The sequence below is a fragment of the Watersipora subatra genome, chromosome 7 (assembly GCF_963576615.1).
Source record: "Watersipora subatra chromosome 7, tzWatSuba1.1, whole genome shotgun sequence".
Lineage (NCBI taxonomy): Eukaryota > Metazoa > Bryozoa > Gymnolaemata > Cheilostomatida > Watersiporidae > Watersipora > Watersipora subatra.
Window position 1 is genome coordinate 43,000,037 of NC_088714.1, and position 25,004 is coordinate 43,025,040.

General features: G+C 36.3%; 2 protein-coding genes across 3 annotated transcripts in view; one reads left to right on the plus strand and one right to left on the minus strand.

Moving 5' to 3' along the window:
- Positions 1 to 11,847, minus strand: LOC137401207 (splicing regulator SDE2-like). 2 transcript variants are annotated; one of them, XM_068087605.1, is made up of 8 exons: positions 11,785 to 11,847; positions 8,878 to 8,998; positions 8,007 to 8,118; positions 7,204 to 7,381; positions 6,097 to 6,179; positions 5,592 to 6,010; positions 4,900 to 5,056; positions 1 to 338 (listed from the first exon to the last, which is right to left on the minus strand). In XM_068087605.1, exons 2-8 carry the CDS (start codon positions 8,984 to 8,986, stop codon positions 278 to 280), a joined length of 1,119 nt encoding a protein of 372 aa, XP_067943706.1. In that variant the 5' UTR covers positions 8,987 to 8,998; positions 11,785 to 11,847; the 3' UTR covers positions 1 to 277. The 2 variants fall into 2 exon arrangements, with proteins under 2 accessions (XP_067943706.1, XP_067943705.1); XM_068087604.1 differs by lacking the exon at positions 11,785 to 11,847 and adding an exon at positions 10,791 to 11,114.
- Positions 11,336 to 25,004, plus strand: part of LOC137401206 (WD repeat-containing protein 43-like) — a 24,140-nt gene continuing 10,471 nt past the window's right edge. Inside the window, exons 1-6 of the mRNA XM_068087603.1 lie at positions 11,336 to 11,555; positions 13,696 to 13,839; positions 14,555 to 14,676; positions 22,474 to 22,591; positions 24,309 to 24,527; positions 24,696 to 24,929. Coding sequence (XP_067943704.1) covers positions 11,358 to 11,555; positions 13,696 to 13,839; positions 14,555 to 14,676; positions 22,474 to 22,591; positions 24,309 to 24,527; positions 24,696 to 24,929 — 1,035 coding nt within the window. The 5' untranslated portion in view covers positions 11,336 to 11,357. The remainder of the gene's footprint in view (positions 11,556 to 13,695; positions 13,840 to 14,554; positions 14,677 to 22,473; positions 22,592 to 24,308; positions 24,528 to 24,695; positions 24,930 to 25,004) is intronic.

Here is a 25,004-nt window from a genome sequence, read left to right on the forward strand (position 1 = left end):
TGTTTGTGCCTTGTATTGTATATTAAGAATTAATGTGGGATATTTTCGCCATAACAAACATTATTTGATAATCCACTTATACATGTAATAATGGTAAACCACTTGTCTGGTTATTCACACAAGTGAAAGTGAGTAAATGGTAGAGTAAGCAGTATTTGACATTTACTATACAAGAAAATTGCTCAGACCTCCACAAAATGGCGCAACCCGCAGAAGCGCATAGTTCAACCATAAAAAACAACCCGCTCCAGCTTTTTGCTAAAACTCTCTTTTCCACTCACTTCTTTTTCTTGGCTAGAAGAGTTGGGCTGATCTGCTCAGGGGAAAGTCCTTTCACGCTAACAACAGAAATTGTTATAAGATATCAATGATTATACATACCTATTCGAAACAGCCAATAAGCCTTGGCATTTTGAGCAACCTCATTTTCGCTATAGCGTTGAGAGTATAGCCATATGTAGTTATATATACTATAATTACATAATATATAGCATATGCTATGTACATGTAGTTATTGTATGCATTACATCATGTAGATAATTACGTAGTATTATACTACATACATACAATAATCCTTCACGGCCCTTCTTTCAGTTTCAGTACTTCGAGGTTAAAAAAGATTCATTAAAAAATAAAAGTAAATTAAAAAAAATTAAAATACCTAAATATAAATAAATCTCATAAATTACAAAAACGTGACTACCTTCTCACGACGAACCCAGTTAATCACAAGTACGAATATTCAGACCAGAGGAATTCCAAACTAAGCCCGTTCTACAAACGTACATTCCCCGTATTAAATACTGGGACTGATGCTGAAATATAAACTGAAAGTCAATTAAGATAACTTCAATGTACTTACAATATGTTTAAAAGCTGTTTGAGTTTTCTGGTCCTGAAGTTTTGGCTCATACATATGCTTTAAAGAAATTTGTTTCTATTTCGCAGATTTTCATTTATCGAGGGAAATGCCAGTCCCCATTAACCGTGAAAAGTGTGGGATTACTGTAGCCAGTAGTTACAAGTATATGTTACTCAAAGATTCATAAAAAAAATTGGGTGCAAGGAATAACCACCCCAAACATTTTCAGTGCCTAAGACTACACCGGAATAAACTAAAACAAAGTTTTAGTTTATTCAGTTTATTAGTTCAAGTTTAGATAACTTGCAGTTTATAAGAAACTGCAAGTTATCCTTCTACCAGCTATCTAGAAGGCACAATACTCGGGCATCAAGGTAACACGCAAGAGTGCTATAGTTAGTGATGCTATGAATGAACTTATTTGCACTGATAGACATACCGGTACATTGTGTCTAGCTAATATATGAATGTACAAGCCCAAAAAATCATCATAGCTAGATTCTAGCCTCAAAACCGCTAAAACACATCGCTTAATGCTATGCTCATGGGCAACAGCCTGAGCTAGAGCGATGATCCTATTGGTCAACATAGATGGCATAAATACAGGTGTCCAGGGATCATATTGCTAATTACATTGACAACAATAAAAAAATACTATGTCAATGACTAGTTTCCAATGAGTAAACTAATTGTAGTTGTGTTCTCTTTGTGATGGTCTGAGCGTAAACTCAATGAATGAGTTATTACTTATTAAACCAAACAGCAAAGTGTACAAAGCTTTTGCTATATAGCTAGTACAATATTCACATGTTAAAGATCAGTGTTCCAATAATGCAAATTTCGGATATGATATCCTCTTCAACAGCGTTTTGCTGATTAGGTATAATTCTGTACCTTCCGGGCTTCAGAGATTTTAGAAAAATATGTTTGTTAAGCCATGAAAATCTACCGGACAAATATTCAGCAAGTTTTACCTAAGCATGTATTCATAGAAGTCTCTCATATGCTCTATCGTGACGGATACTAATGTGGGCCAGCTTTTAGCTACAATACACTAAAGCAGCAGACTACATGTACTGTTGTATTTTTGTTAACTCATTAATTCTGTGAGTTAAAAAACTTTATCTAAGCATATACAATGAAACCCCTACTTACGAAAGTAATTCCATTAGGTAAGCAGAAAATCTTTTAAAGTAAAAACTGATTTGACTATATCAATGCCCTAAACAGTTAGAGAGCCCCACAAAACTCGGAAATAACATTTGTATAAATTAAAAATACATGTAAAGGTAAACGGTAACGAATACATGTTAGAATTATATTACTACATCGTAAATAGAAAAAGTACACATGGAGAGCAGAACAGAAGAATAATGAATAAAAGCTACAAACAGTACGTTTGTTGGTTGACATTTGGAAATGGACATTTAGACAAGGCTGAGCTTTCGAAGGGAAGTGAGAGGACGGCAGTCAGAAGATATTGGTGTTGTATTGTTGTCTTTTTTGCTTAGAATGAATGCTTTTCAGATCATAAATAGAAAGATTTATTTACATCGACATGAGCTGAAAAACTGTCATCATACAGAAAACGCTGCTTGAATTGCTAAAAACCAAAGTTGTGCTACTCTGTACGTAATAGATGATAATTCAAAATTATACAACAAATCAAAACAAAACAGTTGTCATTTATGGACTTTTCGCTTGCATATGAAGCTGAATAAGGCACATTGTACGTCATGTCGTACCCACGAGAAACAAACGGGCCAAGACATGAAACAAACGAGTCAAGACACGAAACAAACGGGCCAAGACACAAAACAAACGGGCCAAGACACGAAACAAACGGGCTAAAACACAGAAGGCTTTTCGTACCTAGAAATATCTTTCGCAAGTTGAAGCAATATTTCTACTAAAAGATGTTTCATAACTTGAAATTTTTTTATGTAGTCTTTCGTAAGTAGAGGTTCCACAGTGTATTTGGAAACGTAAAATAATCCTCAACAATGTTACAATAATTAAATAAATTGACAACTACTAAAACCAATAAGGATTTTTCACGTATTAATTGGAAAATGTAAATAGAAAATTAAGTACAAAATCTAGAAAAGTACCGCACTTCTGGTGACCGTGTATGAAGAACTTGTTCCACTAAAAATATATTTATACTATTAAAAACTCTCAAAACACAAGAAGGAATAGCGACCATGACGAGAGTGGTGAAATATACATTTAGTACTTATTCGTATGACACAACTAACAATAAATACACCATATTACTAGCATTAAACTCAAAACCTCTCAGCCTAGTGAAATACTAATGAGAGGCTTGGGCAAAGACAGACTGAATGAGAAATGTAAAAACAAGGCTTTTTTATTGTACGCTGCGGCACCTCGACTCACCAGCCCCTAATGTTCTTCTAAGAAAAAGCCAACAAATATCTTTGCAGTTTGTTCAGTTGTATTTGCTCTTGTTTTTATTGCAACTAAAATTCAATCCAGTGAGGCTTTACATTGTATATTACACAGACACAAATTTATTTGGAAAAGGGTCTCCAATGAAATACAAAAGATAAAAGTTAATTATTACTTACACAGACAATTATTGACACCATGTTCTGCGTTTAGCCACAGTTTTAGATAAATAATTGCAAGGTGCTACATCCAACAAATTTTTCATATTTTACTGCAAGAAGTTCTCCATGACCATACACTGCCAGTATGATTTAGGGCTAGTTACGGAGGAAGATTTAGGGCTAGTTACGGAGGAAGATTTAGGGCTAATTACGGAAGATGATTTAGGGCTAGTAACGGAAGAAGATTTAGGGCTAGTTACGGGAGAATATTTAGGACTAGTTACGGAGGAAGATTTAGGGCTAGTTACGGAAGAAGATTTAGGGCTAGTTACGGAAGAAGATGTAGAGCTAGTTACGGAAGATGATTTAGGGCCAGTTACGGAAGAAGGTTTAGGGCTAGTTACGGAGGAAGATTTAGGACTAGTTACGGAAGATGATTTAGGGCTAGTTACGGAAGAAGATTTAGGGACAGTTACGGAGGATGATTTAGGACCAGTAACGGAAGAAGGTTTAGGGCTAGTTACGAAGGAAGATTTAGGGCTAGTTACGGAGGAAGATTTAGGGCTAGTTACGGAAGATGATTTAGGGCTAGTAACGGAAGAAGATTTAAGGCTAGTTACGGGAGAAGATTTAGGACTAGTTACGGAAGATGATTTAGGGCTAGTAACGGAAGAAGATTTAGGGCTAGTTACGAGAGAAGATTTAGGACTAATTACGGAGGAGGATTTAGGGCTAGTTACGGAAGATGATTTAGGGCTAGTAACGGAAGAAGATTTAGGGCTAGTTACGGGAGAATATTTAAGACTAGTTACGGAGGAAGATTTAGGGCTAGTTACGGAAGAAGATTTAGGGCTAGTTACGGAAGAAGATGTAGAGCTAGTTACGGAGGATGATTTAGGGCCAGTTACGGAAGAAGGTTTAGGGCTAGTTACGGAGGAAGATTTAGGACTAGTTACGGAAGATGATTTAGGGCTAGTTACGGAAGAAGATTTAGGGACAGTTACGGAGGATGATTTAGGACCAGTAACGGAAGAAGGTTTAGGGCTAGTTACGGAGGAAGATTTAGGGCTAGTTACGGAAGATGATTTAGGGCTAGTAACGGAAGAAGATTTAGGGCTAGTTACGGGAGAAGATTTAGGACTAGTTACGGAAGATGATTTAGGGCTAGTAACGGAAGAAGATTTAGGGCTAGTTACGAGAGAAGATTTAGGACTAATTACGGAGGAGGATTTAGGGCTAGTTACGGAAGAAGATTTAAGGCTAGTTATAGAAGAAGATTTAGGGCTAGTTACGAAAGAAGATTTAGGGCTAGTTACGGAAGGTTTTAAGGCTTATTACGGAAGAAGATTTTAGCCAAACTAAAATATTGGCCATATGGTGGGTATGTAAGAGAGTTCAGTAGCGCACCTACAATCTACACAGAACTCCACGAACACAAGATTATCACATAAGTATGGCATTCACCTGTAGAGCCGTTCGGCCCTCTCTTTTAAGGATCCACCACACTTCAACCCACGCCTTGTCAGTTCATGTTTGAGGTGATCAAGACTGTACCGCTCCAGTTCAAGAGCACTGTGATGTGAATCTAAGTCAATGGATTCAGTATTCCCTGGCTGAAGATCTACATATAAATATTCAGCTCTATGTATGGTGATGTAAGATATTGCAAATCACAGCCTAACTTGATTATAGAAGTAGTTACAGCATATAGCCTTGCTTATACATATATATGTGCAATATGAAAGTGTTCCTATATATATATATATATATATATATATATATATATATATATATATATATATATATATACTGTGACTCACCCTCTCACTAGTGGCTCACCATTGCTTCATAGTGACTCACCCTCTCACTACAATGACTCACCCTCTCTCTACAGTGACTCACCATTGCTTCACAGTGACTCACACTCTCTCTACAATGACTCACCCCCTCCCTACAGTGACTCACCATTGCTCCACAGTGACTCACACTCTCTCTACAATGACTCACCCTCTCCCTACAGTGACTCACCCTCTTTCTCTACAGAGACTCACCCTCTCTCTACAGTGACTCACCATTGCTTCACAGTGACTCACCCTCTCCCTACAGTGACTCACCCTTTCTCTACAATAACTCACCCTCTCCCTACAGAAACTCACCCTTTCTCCGCGGCGACTCATCCTTGTTTTGCTCTGACTTATCTTTGTTTTGTTCTGAGCCATCTTTGTTCCTCTGTGAATCCTCCTTTGTATCCTCTTGGCTTGCAGTAGCATTGTTCATATGTTCTTCTTTCAGAGCAGACTTATCTATAGCCTGTGGCTTTATAGTATCTACTGAAGGAGGTTGTTTATTCTTCTCCTCATGACTAATATGAGTGTCGTTTGTTTCATTTTCTTTCCCAATCAATTTTGTTGCAGTTTCAGAAGCCATAATGCCCTCTGAGGATTCCTCCTCATGTTTGGGCAGCTCTGCTCTGACTGGTATTGACTCTCGTAGCTGCTCCAGCTCTGTTTTCTGATGTACTGAACTTCCCTCATCATCATCGCTAGAGGACAGGTCGTCAAGGTCAATCCCTGCCCTAAAGTTAATGAGAGGACAACTCTGATAATAAACTATTTTTTACTTTAACTCTGCCTGCCAAATAATACGTCATTACTGACTCACCAGGATGTACTAGCAGGTATTGATACTTTGCCCTTTTTCTCAGGTTGATCTGAGCTGGTACCGGCAGCAGACCGCTTTAGGCCCTACAATTTAAGAGGTGAAGGCCTGTCAATCTGGTTCACACCGGGCATCACGCAAATAAAACTGACAAGGAACTAGATGAATATGTGTGTGAATGTAGGTGTAAAATATGCATGATGCAAATAAGAATGCTTCACTGGGGTATGCTAGCAAGCTTGTTCGATAGATGTAGGGGTATGACTGCTAGCAAGCTTATTCGATAGATGTAGGGTATTACAACATACAACATCATATCTATCAATAGGGTTACATTGTATTTGCTACATTAAAATAAATCGTAAACATTTTAAATGCCTTAAAATCAATTTATATACAGTTATTGACATTTCAGCAACTAAAATTTTCTGACTAAATTATTTAGATTAAAATGATTCAAAGAACACCCTAAGTAACTGAGTTTAATTAACAATGCGCAAACATGCAGAGGTCCCACATATATATGACGCCTCTGTCAGCAAGTCTTGTAGCTGGCTGTATAAATAATACCTTTTGAGCAGCTGCCTGTTTGCCTTATAAACTGAACTCCTCATCAACAGTGTAAATAAAAGCTCTGGTTGCCAACAACAATTACCAATTTAAAAAAAAAATGATCAGTGGAATAATGACCTTCACCTCCATTATTGGCTCTAAATGGCTGGAAGGTTGAAAATTTTGTCAACTTGTATGAAGGTGTGTGAACAAAACTCAAAAGCGTAAACAGGATGTAACTTGCATCAAGTTAGGGCAATGTTTAATATGAACTCGACTTGAGAGCAATATAAAGTGCTGAAAGTAAAAATTTTCATTAAATGAAACCTAAATTTTCAAAAGTTGTCTCTTAAACCCAGATTTCAAGCGATGAGTTGTTTAGCATTAAGGGTGAGAGAGTTATAGGTTTAAAAATGTTTATACCTTTTTAAACCTATGGTTTTGTTTAAACCTTTAAAAATCTTGTAAAGGGTTTTTAAAAGAAGTTATTCAAAGCACAATTCTCGTTAACCATATATTTTCACATGTATAGACACTGTTAGCAAGTGTGCACAACACCTGCGTGAGAGCATCATCCAAGTTAGTGGCAACCGCTTCCTTCTGCTCCATGTATTTCTCATCTCTGAACTTATGCATCCTGCCCTCGGCCTCTGCCCTTCTCTTCTCCAACCGTTCCTGCCGTCTCGTCTCCTGCTCTCTTTCCCGGTCGGCAGCACCAGCCACCCAGTCAGCAAGTCTGGCATCATACAAGATCATATATCGCACAAAAAGCAATAGATAACAAGCGAGCCAAAATTAGCTAAAATTATTAGTATTTTAAAAGTAGTCATACCTCGACATGCCAGCGTTTTAACAGACGAGAAATTTGAGATAGGAGAAAAATTCTGAGCAAATATTTGTTTTGAAATATGGTAAGAATTCTAGACGATATTGCAAATAGCGTCACATTTTATTGCAGATCATAACCGTTATATAAGTATTTGTTACTTTGTGAGTGCAGCTAGTGGATAAGAACAATTAAAAACACACTTTTCCATGATAATATCCTGTTTTTATTTTTTTATTTTTTCAGAAAATGGGAAACGGATTAATTTGTATTTGGTTATTTTATATTCGAAAGATTGATTTGAGATACGAGAGAAATGACATATGAGCTCGGTCCACAAAAGCATTCAGCTCTGACCCGAAGAGTCGCACATATACTTAACTTGTTCCTAAATTCCTTTAGAAACTGAAAACTCAACATATATTCTTGGGCATACAAAGCAAATGTCAATTTATCTTAATTAGTGGTCAGATCCTTCTGGAACAATCTTGCAAACTAGCTAGCAAGAGAACTTCGAGACAGTCAGGAGACCTACTTTTTCTCATTGTTGATATCTCGCATGCGTCGACCGCTAAGGTCTCTCATAGCCTCTCTGTTAGTCGTCTTCTCAATTTGGGCACCGATTGTACGCAGCATTGAGCCAAACCCTGCCAATATACATGACTCCGCTTCACCATAAACTATCTCTGTTCTACGTCAAGCAAGAATTTCCGTGTTATTTTGTTAATCTGAATGTCTGTAACTGAACTAATTAGATAGTAATCTAAGAACATGATGGATAAACATTAAATATGAACTTACAGAAAATTTTATTAGATTTTATCAAAAATTGACGGTGTTTTTCTATCATCTGCAATTGTTTTTGATGTTTGAAGTGATCTGACTGACAGGATGTTTTAAGATTATAATTAACACAACTTTATCGTGATTAAAACGCTCAGAAGAAAAATACATGACAAAATGACATCACTAGTTGCTCGGCTGTCTGTCTCTATCGTTATTGATATCAACTATTATGTTCAATTTGCAGCATTACATGCCTCTATTCCGCCAGTCTGTTTGCTGAAGTGCAACTATAGGTGTCATTATTGCACTTCCGCTTGAATCTGAGCGTTCTAAGAAAGAAACTCACTCAAACTATTATATCTCTGGACTGGGATAGTCCACATAGACAAAATTGCATCAAATTGAAGATTGATGTCTTAGCTTTATATTGATATTATTTTCATTTCCATCATATCAATGGGATAAGTTCACTTTTAAACCTGGGCGTAGACAATGAGATTTTCTAGCTGCGCCTCCAAGACATTTACGAAAGACACTCCACGAGGCTTTAGAGGTCTAATCCAAATTAACCATTTCTTTTCAAAGGCAAGCATCGATGCTAACATTACTAGCCAGCATACCTCCTTTGCCTCCGGGTAGTCGATAGCAAACATGGTATATCTTTGCTTCATCTTGTTTCTCGTCCTTGTCCACAATTCTCCCATTGCAAACAAGGTAGTAGTCATCCATTACCTAAGAGGTCTAAAAGAAAATGTTACTGTGACACTCCATATATTAATACGCACTGAGAATAAGTCAGCCTGCTTGGCCAACCAACTAGATAGTATGAACAATTGTCAAGCTTTGCTCCAGAGTATACACCAAGAAAAGATTTATAGAATGACTAGGTGAGTGCCCGGCATTGCACGAGTAATAAAAAAGCTTTTGCACAGAAAATTTATTTTTAATCAACATATGCAACACTTATCATTTTAACTTTTAAATGAAGATGTTTTGTTTATTTTTGTGTACTGTGTTTATTTATGTGTACTGCGTCTATTTCTGCGTAATCATACTGTAAAGCCTGCAGTGCCTAATACAGGCCTATACTGATTGCAATAGTCTTGTTGGTCATTTGAGTTTAAGCATTTTTCTTCTGGTATGGCATAACGCTAGCTGCAGTGTTGAGTGTGAAGCCATAAAAGATTGGCATGTGTAATAAGCATGTGTCCAATTTATTCCATAATAAAGCCAGTTGGACAGCATAGTATAATGGATAAATGTCTGCTTGCAGAACTTGAGGCTGTGAGTTCAAATCCAGTGTGCAGCAGATTTTCCGTTCCTAAAACTATCTCTATCACTGAACAAACAGACATTGAGATTTATATAGATATGTGATTATACTCATATCTACACTTCACGCAGAATGTAATTTGAAAGCAAATGAGCAAAAATGGTTCAAATTAACATATTATCATTTTGAAACGATTTGTTGAAGAACGAGCGACCAATCACTCCTGGGTGATCGAGAAAATGTAACACTTCAGAGAATAAAACAAAAGACTGTTTTATTTGGCGAGAAGTACTCAAAGCATGATGAAACTAAAGCTGAGAAATAAAGTGATAACTTGATGACAACATTTAAACAATGTCTAGATGAGTTGACTAGAGTAGTGATACATCGTATGAAATAAACGAGAGTGTGATCACAGTTATTGAATACATGTATTATAAATCTAGAAACATAATGAATAATTTATGACATTTATATTCTTATTAGAGCTGATGTTCAATTAAGGCAGCATAAATTAATTTGAGTGCACTTTGATTAAGGAGGAACAGCTGCCGTGTACATATTTTAGAGGCCATCTATTTTACTTATCACAAACTTTTTTCAGTGTTTTGCTATCTTGACATCTACATGTCTCCTGCTGAGCAGATGTACTCCTTAGTGGTGAATACATTCACCCAACAACATAATCCACTTATTAATTAACTTTATATTTCAGTACAGCTCACACACTTTTACACAACAACTAGGCTTAGAACAATTATTGATTAGAACACTTCACAAAAAGTTTTTTACGCTACACACTAACTGCTATTAAAGGCATTTGAAGACAATAGCGGAACTCAATCGAGGTCCACCGAAATAATTCACATAAGTGTAAAATTAAAAGTTCAAATTAGTTAAATACATACAATCATTGTTTAGGCTAAACCACACCATGTTGGTGGATTGTTGTTTGAAAAAAAAACACACACACACAAGCAACTTTCTTTTACTACTAACACTCCACAATCAAGCAATAACCTCAATACTTCACATCAGCCAATTGCACTTTCCAAATGACAACAATTTCACTAACACATTCTGATGTGGTTTTAGCGTTCGAAGTGCTTAAGTTGTAAAACTTTTAAGTTCTCAAATACAAATTAACAGAATCAGCAAAATAAAGCGCAAGGAAAGAAACATAATGTCTGATAGAAATGTAATATTTTGCAGCTGTAATTACTAATGCTTCACTACTAACAGCCGAAGAGACTGATTTACCTTCTTGTTTGAAGCAATAGATTAGGCAAACTGAAATTCGTGTTAGTGTAACAACACCTTTCCGCGGAATCAATTATGGTTGAAGGTAGAAGGTGTTATGATAGAAGTTGGGATTGAGTATATAGCATGTCTAAAAGGTCCAGCTTATTACTACTGCCGCAGTCTATCGCAACGCTCGTAGCACCCGTATGTCCTATACACTAAAATTTGCTGATTCTCACGAAGTTAGAACAGAAGTTATTAAAACTAAATCTTGACGCTATGGAGTATGGTATATAGAGACAAAACGTTTTATTAGATATTACGATAATTTATTGGATTTTTATTCACATCAACGCAATTACAGCGCTGTAAAACTAATATCTACGGTATATAGTGTATGTAGTTGGCAGATATTGTATTTGGATTATAAATTGGATCCATCGATGCTTATTTCTCCGCCCTAACTCTCGACTCAATAACGCCTAGGCGAAAATTTTTATTCCATTCAATCCGTTTATTTTTCATTCACGCGCACGCGCAAATTACTACACGTGAAATTCCCATTAAACTTACGAATTAGAAAGTATGGATACGTCGGGAAGTTGTGTGTTCGATGTGGAACACACAACAAAAAATGTTGCATGCACATCTTCTGACGGAGTTCTTAGGATTTGGGATTCAGAATCAGTTTTACTTAAGAATGAGTTTTTACCTAGTGCTCATCTAGCGGCAACGTGTACTTGCATCAAATGGCGCTCATTCCGTTGCTCAACGCCCCACCAGGTATGCAAAACTATTCAACGCACTTTCAGCGTTTAAGCGTTGATGAAAAGAGGGTGTATGACTGTCCTTTTAAATGTATCACCATCGAGGACACGGGTGTACCATGTTTGGATTCAGAGGTTGTTAAAAGCTGCAATTTGCGGTTAGATAATATGGTCCAAATGACAAAGTGGTCAACTGGATCGAACACTGGTTCTCTAATAAAAATGTTCATGTATCTGTAAATTACATTCATATAGCATCAGGCGTTCTACAGGGTTCTGTGCTGGGACCTTTGCTGTTGTATATCAATGACCCCCATTGTGTATTAGATGTGAAAATACCTAGGCCTACATGAGACTGTTTGCAGATGACGCAATTGTTTATCGACCAATTACCTGCCAGTTCGATAGCAGTACTCTACAAGATCAATTAAATATAATAGAAAAACGGGACAGTGACTGATTACTGAGTTTTAGTATAGGGAACTGCACACACGTCAATGCTATTTATAACTACTCGTACAGCTTATCATTTTAAGGGTATCCCACAGTTACATTCAGATAGCTTTTTATACTTGTCAATGTGTGTTAATCCTGTTATATAATGACCACATTAAAATAATATTTATTATGATAAAATTACAATCCAAAAGGCGAATGCCACACTAAATAGGCTAATGAGAATTGTAAGGCATGCCTCATATTCTTCCAGAAAAATTTCACATTTTAGTTTTTGCTTGCCATTAATAGTGTTTTTTTGAAATATGGAGTTCATTTATGAAATCATTGATTTATAATCTGGAAAAAAAATTTAAAAAAAAGCTTGTAGATTGACTAACCTTTTTCAAAAATTATGATAACATCTCATTGGGAATGCAAAACAGACAGTGGCCCACACTAATCCCGAGCAGAGAGAATAAAGACATCCCCACTCTAAACAAGATCTTTTTTGGAAACTCAAAGTTGACTAATAGTTTCCTAATCAATAAATCTTACAACACAAGTGGTTCTAATATTAGACACACAACTAATACGGACTCCATGAAGTATTTATTTGTTAATTGAACCATTAAATCTTAACCACTCTTCTGGTATATCATACTTGAAAATGCTTAATGCAAACTAACCATATCAGCATGTATGCATCTGCAAGTCTCCGAAGAGAGAGCCTTTCAGGAACATTTTGTTTTCTCTTACCTAACTTCGCCACAGGAATTATCCCCGAGAGAGATGTTTTTAGTAAATTATAAATACATAAATATCATAAATAAATAATTCGTACACATAGTACACGTAGTAGTACCTTTGTGATAAAGAAGAAACTTAGGCTTGCTTTTACATTTATCGTAATTGGTGATGGTGTGTTAGCAAAATAATGTATACCCCCCTACATGTATGTTTCATATTGACAAGTATCAAACACGAATTTTATTCATACACTAGTTATAAATGGCCATCTTCACGAGGACTGACTTGTCTGTCAAATATAAGAGAGTTGAAAATATTTTTTGATCTCAACGGAGATCTCTTGGCTAACGCTGAAAATGCTTAAACCTACCTTTTTGTTTTTTGGATTACAATGCGTTACGGTTTTAATGATTCAACAGAGTTTAAATCAAATACTGTCAGGATTATTTGTTGAACTACCTGGTTTGAATAGTTATATCACACTATAACGCTAATACTAACCCATGCCAAGCTTAGAAAGCAATTTTTAGGTTTTACACCTATGCGTGTCTACGTAAACTAATATTGGTTAAAGGTTGTTCAATGTAATTTGGTTAACGTTAAATGCTTAATTAAGTTTACGTTAAAGTTGATTGATTAAACTGGATTATTAAATGGTTTTTGTTTCACTAACAACAAAGTTATTGCTGAAAAAGCAGCACGAAAAGTGCGGCTTAGCTCATCTGATACTTTGATGAATGATGACTACCAATGTCCACATTGCAAGCGTCAATGCAGAGCAATGATCGGACTACGGAGCCATCTTGAAACACACCAAACACATCAATAAAGCAAGCAGACATCTTACTCTAAAGAGAGGGATTGCATAGAGAGAGAGAGAATTTACGATATTTCTTAATATATATTAAGTTATTACGTGTAAATGCAATGTTAGATTGCGTAATCATTGTTTGTCTTTTGAAATGTTTCAGAAAAAAAAACGATCTCGAAAATCAGCTGTTTCATCAGTGGATTCAGAATCACAGCAGGATGATTCCAGTGTAGTGGCACTCGGTTCTGCTGCCGGCAATGTCTATTTGTACTGTTCCAGCAAAGGCACAGTGCAATGCCAGTTGGTATGTTTGTCATATTAACTTGAACAACCCTACTTGCAGGGTTATCTTTAATTAACACTTTCACGGCTAAATTTGTCAAGCTTATCTTCTTCTTCTGTCGGATTAAATTCAGTACTCGCCACTTTTTGAAACATTTTGTTTTATTGAATATTAAACAAATTTACTGCTTCAAACTTATTAAAACTTACGTTGTAGTTTCCTAACAATTATACATCTTATAAAGTTTTATTTTACCCTTATGAAAATCAATAACACAAAAAACGGTCTGATTGGAAAATGTATTTTTCCTTAGCAAGTAGGTTATCTGAGAGAAAACATATGTCTCAAACTCCGCAATGCTCATTTGCTAACAATCTTTGATTGTTTCATGAAGAATATTACTGTTGCATGTTTAACATCGCTTGAGTGTGGCGAAATATGTAAAAAATTATTTTTCATTCGATATGAGTTGTAGAGTTGTATGCGCTTTCAAATAAATGCAAAATGTGAGAGTCTCTGGATTATTCATCAGCAATAAAATATTATAAAGCAGTTGACTTTAATGGTTAAAGTGCTTAACTAAATGTTGCTGTAGCCACGTGTGGCAATAGGCGGGAAAATCCAAACTTCACTCACGGTCATGTGGGGAGTGAAAGGATATTAGATGCGAATAAATTACAAAATTTGATTTTACAGTAGTGATTTTGGTTAATTTGCTTCTATGATGTGTTGCTAGGGGGCATCAGACGCAGCTGCAATCACTAGTTTATGTTGGTCTAATGACTGTCTCAGTCTGTATAGTGGCCACGCAGATGGCTCTGTTGTCCACTGGAACATTACCACTGCCAAACATATAAGGTAAGTCCTCTATAAATGGTTTTTACCTAAACATATATGCTGTATTTGTTTAGGTAAGGACCAATTATAAGAATTATCGTAAAATCTCTATTTGAACGCCACGTCCAATTGGCCACCACCCTGAGAGAAGAGTTGAAAAATAGAGCGCCGCTCTCTAATTGAAGGCCACCTCCATTTGACCACCACTTTGACATTTATCTTTACGAGCCATAATATCAATTGATCAGTAGAAAAGTGTCCACAAAATCGTATTAATAATGAATCGTTTACATCAATAACAATCAATTCTCTCGATGTCCAGCTCCAAAGCTTTTCGTTTAATTTTCGTTAAAACTTTGAGAGCAACACCATAGAAATAATTAATAACTGCCTCGGGCTAATAGTTCCTTGTTTAACGCGTTTTTAATACTTCGAAGTACGTTTATATAAAAACGGTTTACATTCACGATGGTACAAAAGTTACGCTTAGCAAGCCAAACTTTTACGCGTTGCATGGTCCTAAATGCAACACGTAAAAGTTCTGCTCTGCCAAACAATTGCTTGAACGCTAATTATGACTAGTTTAGCAGTGCAGAAGAAGAACTGAGGCCGGAAGACATTGTGGAAGATATTGGACAATCAAAAGATGTTTGTGCCATCGAAAGCAGCAATCAGAACGCAACTGACCGAGCAAACGATGCAAATATTTTTGTTTTAAAAACGTAAATTTATGTTTCTGCATTTAATGTAAGTATGGTTCATTCATGTCACTTGTCCATGAATATATGTACATTATTTCAAGCATTTGATCGATTATCTTTATATCTATTATATAAACGGCAATCGTTGTGTGTGTGTGCGTGCGTGCGTGTGTGATTGAGTGTCCGCGTTGTTATAGAGCGGTCTCTCCTTTTATTGTCGTTCGAATTTCGGTCGTACGAAGCGAACTGAATTAATATGACTAATTTAGTATTGACAGTAAATAAATTAAGAGAGCGGTCTTTCTTTTTTTATTCGGTCGTACGAAGCCAACTTAATAAATATGAGTAGTAAATATCGTAATTTCGGACTAGTAGCCGTTACTTTCGTGTGACGATTTGAGCCAAGCTGATTATATAGAGGTGCGGCGACTCTGTTGTTTTTCTTTCACCGCTAGAGCGCATTAACCGAAATCTCCGGTTAGCACGCTTTTAAAACATCAAAGTCGTTGCCGTGTTAAAAAGCACCGTCCTGAGTTCTGCGGCCTATACAAAGGTGTCTATACAGCTATACAAATGTACTACTCATTAAATAAAATAAATTAACGAGTAGTGATTTACATGCCATTAATATTTACTGCCAACGTGTACCGCGAAAGTCACGTGAACATCGGAAAAACGCAGTTCTCGCCCACTAAATTTACACATAAAGGTAAGTACATCTTATACAATGTTGTATTGTCTATGAATTGCCACACTATGAATACATAACCCTTTCACTTGCGCTCATGTACAAATTTAGCTATTGGCCTACTGCCAGTCATTTTGCCGATATTGCTTAATATGTATACATTATTTTGTTCAATTTCAAACTCTTTCTAGAACATTTTCTTTGGTTATATATTTCATTTTGCCAACATGTTAACAAGTACTGCTATGAAAAAAATTCATTTTATCTATACTTTGTGCATTGATAAAGCGATGTGAAGCTACAAAGCTAAAACGATCCTCTACAATGTTCCTTATTCTTACAAAACCATTACTTTCACCATCATCAGAGTCAGGGCTGCTATTGCTGTTTTAATTAACTGTGTAATCACAAAAATCTGAATCGGCTATAATATCATCAACATAAGTAGTTTTTTGTTGTCTAACTTGGACGGCTTTGATGAACTTACACAAAAATGTTCGTTTTTAAGTTGGAAATCCCCAAACAAAGATTAAAGTATTAAACTTTAGGCTAATTTTATAAAGAAATCTTAGGACAACACTGTCACTACCATAAAAGTCTTAAAGACCGTTGTTTATGTTATCAACAAATAATAAACTTCAGTTACTAGCAATTGCTGCTAAAATCGCAAAAATGCGTCTACGCGATCGACCATAGAAAACGCATAAATGAGTCCACTTCAGTGAAAGGGTTAAAAACGTTAGATTTGCCACTGTTTGTGATAGTAAACATGTTTATTTCCTTCCGCAGCCGAGTTACTTTTACTTTTGTTCCAGCTACGAGTACACAGAACTACAGCTACCACAGAACTTGCACGAGTACTCCGAGGATTACGATAGGCGATGGTGAAAAGAAAGAGAGCAGCTGCTATCGACTTACTGTCACCCTGCTTTAGCCATGACCAGCTGTACGTCGCCTGCTCAAAAGTAGGCACAAGCCGACAACTGTTTGTTCATACACCTGACAGAAAAACAAAAAATGTTGTCTATCCGCAAGCGTTGCGTTGAACTAGCATTGTGTTATTGTTATGTTCTTCATGTTCTGCTATACCACATGCAGCATTTTCTAACATATTTTTTAGCATATATATATTTTCATGCATTTGCTTTCCTTATTGTATCTCATACAAAGGCTATCATGTTGGCGCTATGTTTTATTATTGTAAGGTGCTAATGCTGTATCTGCCTTGACATCATACTGTCTGTGCTGTTATACATATAAATTTTATCGACACAGCCTCATTACTGTTTGTATATACCAAGTCAAAACACAGGCTATAGATGAAAAACTGGTGAGCTATGACTAGTGTTTTAAGAATGTAGAAGTCTCCATTCAATAAATGCTGGCGATAGCAAAATATTTTGTACATTTTTTAAAAGATGCAAAACTTTTCAATACTGCCAGTTTGAACTGTTCCCCTAGCAATGTCGCTATCATTATCAGTTCTCTGTACACCAATAGGGCAATGCCGATTTGAGTGGTTTGAGACTGATGCATTGTAGACTAGCTGTAAAATGTATTGCAGATTTCCATTGTTCTCCCAACAGTATTGACATATATGACTGCATATGTGTTAGTGTTGGGCCGGTATTAGGTTATCCGCTCTTACCGATACCGAGGGATTCTCGGTATCTGAGGAAACCAATCATTTTCGGTGTCAGCTAGGTATCCGCGGCCGGTTTGATATGATCGGTATTTATCCGTAAAAGCCTACCGATAAATGGTTATACGGATATCCGGAGAGATTTTTAAAACGCTTCGTGACGAACATGCTAATCTCAGCACGCATTGGCGAACAAATTCAACGAAAATTTCCACGCTTACTGTATCTACTATTATATTACGTTACATTGATAATGCCACCAGCCTTGAAGGTTTGGGAGTTCTGCACAGATGGGAGGACGTTTAAAGACTCTAACGGGACTGGACTCTAATTGGACTGCGTATAATTATGTGATTACATTACCTGATTACAATATGTGATAGTAAGATTTTTTTTAACTGTTTCAGTATATTTAACAAAGAGAGCCCTTACCATTATCTATCTGTTCTTTATTATACATAACGTTTGTATCAATAACTATATTTTTTAATAGAATAAACAATAAAAACATTTATCATGAAAATTATATTTTCATTTTTCTTTTCTTTTTTGGCTTTCTAAAACAAGGAGTCTCTTTGCCGTAAAAATATACTGCTGACTAAAGCATTTTTTTTGCACAGGCTACTTTTTGCACAACGATAAAAATTGTTCGAGACAGTTATGATTTAAAGTTTAAACCATTTAAAGACACACTGATAACCACATACCGAACAATAGTACCGACAATACCGAACTTTCTTAGTTGGCAAAGTATACCGAAGATGGTAAATACCGAGGATACCGATACCGGGAAAACCGATAAAAATGTGCAAGGATATCCGATCCGGCACTAAATTAGATACCGGCCCAACACTAATATGTGTATGCATAGTGTGATCGGGTCAGAAAAATTCAGTTGACTCCATATTTGGAGTTGTTTTACAGTATGAAAAACAACTCTCGATAAACCTCTTGCTGTACATGAATCTGTTCCCATGGACGAGTAATGCAGCTAGCGGTTTGGGATGGTGGCGTCACTTGGGGATGCGCGGGAGACCTTTTTCGCCCTGAGTGCAGCGAGAGTATCCAGGCGCGGCTTTCTGAATGAATGAGTTGGCGAGTGCGAGGCGATTGATTGCGAAGCGATTGAGTGCTAGGCAATTGATTGTGAGTGTGGGGCGATTGATTGCGAGTGTGGGGCGATTGATTGTGAGGCGATTGATTGCGAGTGCGAGGCGATTGATTGCGAGTGCGAGGCGATTGATTGCGAGTGCGAGGCGATTGATTGCGAGTGCGAGGCGATTGATTGCGAGGCGATTGATTGCGAGGCGATTGATTGCGAGGCGATTGATTGCAAGCCGAGTGCAAGAGTGCAATGGTCAACCGCTCGGCGGGTAAAGACTGGTCAGCCAAGGCTGGGGCTCGGCGGCAGAAGTGCGCGATCGTCAATTGCAAATATAGACGGGAATAAATGGATGCATGAATCTAGACACATGAATCAAGAATACATGAATTTTTTAGATTTTACACGCATCTAGCTGTAAAACACATTGCAGATTTTCATTGTTTTCCCCAACATTATTGACATGTATATGTGTATGCATATTCAGGGCAACAATTTCAGTAGACAATTTACATAATAATACATCAAGACTACAATTTCAGTAGACTGCACATTTGGAGTTGTTATACAGTATGAAAGACATCTCTCAATAAACCTTATGCTACACGTGAATCTATTCCTGTAGGCGGGTAATGCAGCTAGTAACTTATAAATTTGCAGATTTATGGCATATTATTTAATAGCATCCTTGCTGTTATCTTAACACGGCTTACAATGGATCGATGCTCATAACTCCTCTTCTATTGCACATAAAAAGCTAGCTTTGGCTGCAAACTGTAGCAAACATATCAATGAGTGCAATTAGCTTTTATTCAGCATTGTTAAATATAGATATAAGATGAAAATAAGCCTTCAAATTTAAAATGAAATAAAAAATTGAGAGCTCTAACAAACTCTCCACCTGAAGAAGATGTCAAAATATAAGCGACATTCGCTTCACCCGAAAAAGGGCTAAATTTATCTTCCCGAAATTCTTGAGGAGCCATTTAAAAAATACATCGCCCCAGCCTCTATTTGACCGGCGCTTTCAATTGACCGCCACTAGAGACGAAGGGTGAAAAAATAGAGCTTGCCATGGCGTTCAATTAGAGGTTTTACTGTATATGCTGTACGTATTTGCAATCATTGATGTTAACATCTGTAGAAATACCTATTCTTTATATTATAGTTGTAGTTGAACTTCCTTGCAGTCAGAGATGATTGTATATACGTACAGTGCCCCCTAAGGTTATGATGTCCCTGTTATATGATTTTTCGCCTTGTGAAGTGGAACACGGTGGTTCTTCGTCCTCGCCACACGAATCCTATTTCACCATACCAATTCACCACAAATTTCGCTTGAAATTAAAATTTTGCAATCAGTGTGCTTATTACATTGAAATAACAAAGATGCCGATATGCTGTTTATCAAAAAACTTACAACGCCTAAAAGAGATATGATGAACGATTTATTTTAGTTCAACTTTCTCATGGAAAAAGAAGCACTATTTCCCTTTATTATAACTAGTAGCAAAGTTGGTGTTGCGATCAATTCAAACAGGGGATCGGACAACTTCTCTTAGCCTGCTAGCAAAAATCTACTTCATTATGTACTAAATTGATTTTCAAGTGTACAGTAACATAATTAGTATTGATACAATTTTTTGCCTCCTTTATGCTCTACCCACTTCATGTACCAGCTCAAGTCGCGCCACTCCAAAGGTACAATAGTAAAATTTCTTTTTTTCTTTTGATGGCCATTAAATGGTCAAGTAGCGAGAGGTCGCTTTCGAGAACAGCATCGCTCAGCTTTCTTATCGAATTAGGTTGAAAAATGAAGCCGAAGCAGGGAAAACGAAACTGGAAACCAATAAGTGATAAAGTTTTAGCAATGAAAAAGTTGAAATTAAGTAAAATAGTTAAAAATGCATACTAAAACTTAGCTTCAAGTGTGTGTTTAGTAAGCTAAATTTATTTAAGTTAAGTTCAAAGTTTGTTATATGTCTCTCTCGAAGGTAAGAACTCCCTACAGTACGTACTGTACATATTACATTGTAATGTTGCATTTTATTGCAAACCATAACCAGTAAATGCTTTAAAGTTTCTGTAGTTAGCTATAGGTAGTAAGGTTAATAGACTATTTTGCTACTAATTTTTAGTATGTACAGTAATTATATGAAATTTCGATGATCTTACTAGGAGATGTTTGCATTATATATAATTACTATGGGTTTCTATACCCCTCTATACGACATTTTCGCTATACAGTGTTAACCGTGAAACGAATTAAAATCGTATGGCAAGGGCGCACTGTAACCATTTAATTTTAGTTTAATCTTAAGCTGACACCGTAGTAGGTTCACGTTTTACATGGTTAATATTTATAACTGAATCTTTTTTTGTATTTATTAGTGTACAAGGGTTTTTGATAAATAGGTGAATTTATTTATAAAAACAGTTCTATTATAAGTAGAAGCCTAATTTTTTTTAATTTTTACAATCTTTACTGATAGCTCACATAATTTTTCTTGGAGTTACGAAGTTGTGTGATCCTTTAATGAGGTTTTCTAAAATGGCCGACCATAACACATTCTCCAGAGTTGAACAAAAATCAGCTCTCAAGTTTTTGATAGCTTGAAGGTGTAAAGCCAGTGAGATTTACAGATAGATTGTGAATGTTTAGGCAGAAGACGGTTTTAGCCGGAAAATGTGTACAAATGGGTAAAATGGTTTAGAGATGGCAGGATGAGTATTGGTGATGAAGAGAGATCAGGTAGACTGGTTGATGTGATAACCTCTAATCTGATTGAAGCAGTTCATGAGTTTGTTCAAACTAAAAGAATAGTAACAGTGGAAAATGTTGGAAACAAATTTTGTGTGTAAGTTGATCCAGTGCGCAAAGTTATTCATGAGGGCGTTGCTTACTCAAAATTCATCTGTCACTATGTTCCCAAAAGCACCGACAGAAGATTGAGTCAAGAAAACCTTTTTCGATGTGAAAGAGAAAGTGATGGGTTTCTTAGAAGGCTTGCCACTTATCATGAGACATAGATTTGGCACTATGAACCGAAATCCAAGCATCAGTCAATACAGTGGAAATACAGTGGAAATATAGCAAATCTCCTATCAAGAAGATGTTCAAGTCACATTGGTCTACTCTTAAAGTTATGCTTACTGTTTTTTTGGGGACATGCAAGACGTTATCATTATTTCATGTCTTAAAAAATACCTCTTACAACAGTACCACCTACCAGGAACTTAAAAAGGCACCGCTGTCAACAGTACCACCTACCAGGAACTTAAAAAGGCACCGCTGTCAACAGTACCACCTACCAGGATCTTTTAGAGCAGATTAAGCATGATGTAAAAAATAAATGTCAATGTTTGCAATGCTAGACTCTCAAAAGACCTCTCCGATTGTTTATCACAACAGAATGCTTCCGCTTAAATTCAGTTTGGTCTAAATTTAGTTGTACTGGTTGTTTGGAAAGAGTCTCCTTAGTTGAATGTTAGCCTTGTAATGATTGACAGGTCGAGTATAACAAAATCTCTTAGATTATCAGCTTCTGTCTGTACTTACATGTACATTTCTATTTTCCACATTCGCAAATTATACTATGAACTTATTCATCCAACACGAGGTTTCCAAAAATGTTAAAATCAAAGTTATTGACAATTTGGCTGAACTTGAACTTGGTTTTGACAGGAAATGGAAATGCAGTAAGTCCAGCGTGAGCAACTTATCTTTATGTGGTTCAACTCACTTGATCTCTGCCAGTCGCACCATATCTATGTGGAACCTAGAGTCTTTTGTTGAAGAAAAGGTGGGTGATAATCTCTGCACTCCCTTCAACCCCTCTTGGGCCCTCTCTCACCCTTCTCACTTCCACGCCCTGGTCATCTGCTCAGATAACACCCGCTTGGCCATTGTAACTTGTGTCCAGATCTTACCTCTTGCGTGAGCGTGTTTACTGTGTTGCCATGCTTTGCTTCTCATTTCCCTTTAATTCTTTCACGACTAATTATTTTACTTCAAGTAGAATTTATTATAAAAAAACTAACTAAATTTAATTAATTTAGCTGAGTTACATTTTAGCTAAAATATTGATATTTAAAATACGAAACAAAATTATTGTAATGAAGAAAGTATTTGATGAAATTCAATAATAATCAAAATTGTGATACAAGTGAACTGTAATTGAGCTATAACTTTAATGTAACTATCCCATTTTTTTCAGCAATAGCCACAGATATCAGCTTGAGTTTTTGTGGCAGTGCTGTTGGTTGGCACTCAGTGTGCAGTTGTTCTGTATTATAGTTGGAGATGAAACATGGTTTATTTATTTGCTAGTGGTTTTATGCAAGTGTTTTTTATATATATAACATTTTTCAACAAAACATGAGTAAATAAACAATTATATGTTACTGCATATTTTAATATCAGGATCTTGTTATACTAGTTAGGCAGATCTGAAGTGGCCGTTTATAGAATTGTCTATTTTTACCTGAGGTTAGCTTTTAGATTTTAGTATGTAGTTGAATTATGAAATTGTTTGACTGCTGAAATAGTTGTAAAACATAAGATGGTGAGACCTGGTCAAGTGTCACACTCACGTTTGAATTGTATAAAAATTTATGTTCATCATTTGTAACTCCTTGGACTAATACTTATTTGATAGTGCCCTAAATGTGTGTATTAAAAGCACACGCAATGTTTCTAAGAATATTTGATTTTTTTAACAGTTTACATAGATTTTAAATCTATAAAATGTTGACTTTTATTAACTGCTAGAAAAAAGGCCAGTTGTGAAGTTGTCAATACATTTTAGTGATAGCACAAATGACAAGCAGAATCCAACTGGTTACGGCCCATTCTAAAAGTATCGTTCAAATAACAACAGTTGTTTTCATCACACTTTTTGACATCAAATTAAACATGAAGCGGCCCGATAATTCATTCAGATAAATTTAAAAACTTTGCAAATTTTTTCATAGTCAACTTTTGAGTAGTCTTGAAACAAAAAACTAGTTCTGAAACAAAAAAAATTTGTAAGTTTGTAAAGTCGGAGCTGTCATTCATCATTACATTAAGTCATTTATGGAGGTGAGACTTTGTAAATAGCGAACATCTGGTCTTCACATTAAGACTATTTATGGGGCCTGTTGACCAGCGTCCTTCCGCAGTGGCTATTGCATTCATACACAAGAGACGTTCACCTGTGTGATGCATGCTTGACTTACTAAGTACGGCCATTGCCTTACCAAGTATGGCCATTGCCTTACCAAGTACGGCCATTGCCTTACCAAGTATGGCCATTGCCTTACCAAGTACGGCCATTTCGAGATCAAATTTTCTGCGGATACGGATTCTTTATTCAAAAATTTTATTAGCAATAGCTGTAACTACACACATATCCACATACATGTACATACACACAAAATTTGAGAAACATATATATAGATTTATATAAAGTGTAGATCTGTGTGAAGTTTATTGCTGTAATTTAAACATCACGGCTCTGAGGTTGTTGTCTTTTATAGACATTCACAGGCCATGCGACAGACATATTGAGGGTGCATTGCATTGTTCCAGAAGATAGCCCTGTTGATGCTAACTCTGTTCACGTCGTGTCCGTCGCAAATGATGACAGAGTGATTTCACTTTGGTCACCCAAGTCCAAGTCAAGCAACAGTAAGAGAGCAAAAGCTTCTTTTATACTTGAAGATGAACCTAGGTGGTCATCTCTCAGATATGACAGGGTAAGTTGCGGTTTTATTTTATGTATACATATATATCCTCTATTCTCTTTTTATCCGTAATCTGTCCATCAAGTTTATTCAGAGAATTCTGACTATTGGTAGTTGAAGATACTGCAATCAAACTGAGGTTTTTATTTGCTTCAATACCTATGGAATGTGTGTTCTCAGGACTTGGGTAGTTTGAAGATAGCCGTGCAAACGACCGGAGGTACTGTGGAAATCTTCTCTCACTTGCTCAACAGTGCGCCTAGCAAGAAACCAATCAAAGCTTTTAGCCGTGTCAGATTGTCAACTCTGACAGGAAAAGCGCTACCAATTCTGGTGTCAGATCTCACTAGTATGGACAGCTTGCTTCTCATGTATGGATCTGTTATTTGTCCTGCCTTCGAGAACCTAGAGCTGGTAAGCTATGCTGTTTGCATTATGCTTATATTATTTATATTTGCTGCCTCAAATGGTAATATATTGTCATATCTT

What these genes read in the sequence shown, in the direction of transcription:
- LOC137401207 (XM_068087605.1), bottom strand. Translation starts at nt 8,986, where the DNA reads ATGGATGACTACTACCTTGTTTGCAATGGGAGAATTGTGGACAAGGAC. An exon ending in GATATCAACAATGAGAAAAA is followed by an intron (nt 7,382 to 8,006) that starts GTAGGTCTCCTG and finishes GTATGATGCCAG; the next exon opens with ACTTGCTGACTGGGTGGCTG. An exon ending in TGAGTCGCCGCGGAGAAAGG is followed by an intron (nt 5,057 to 5,591) that starts GTGAGTTTCTGT and finishes ATTTATATGTAG; the next exon opens with ATCTTCAGCCAGGGAATACT.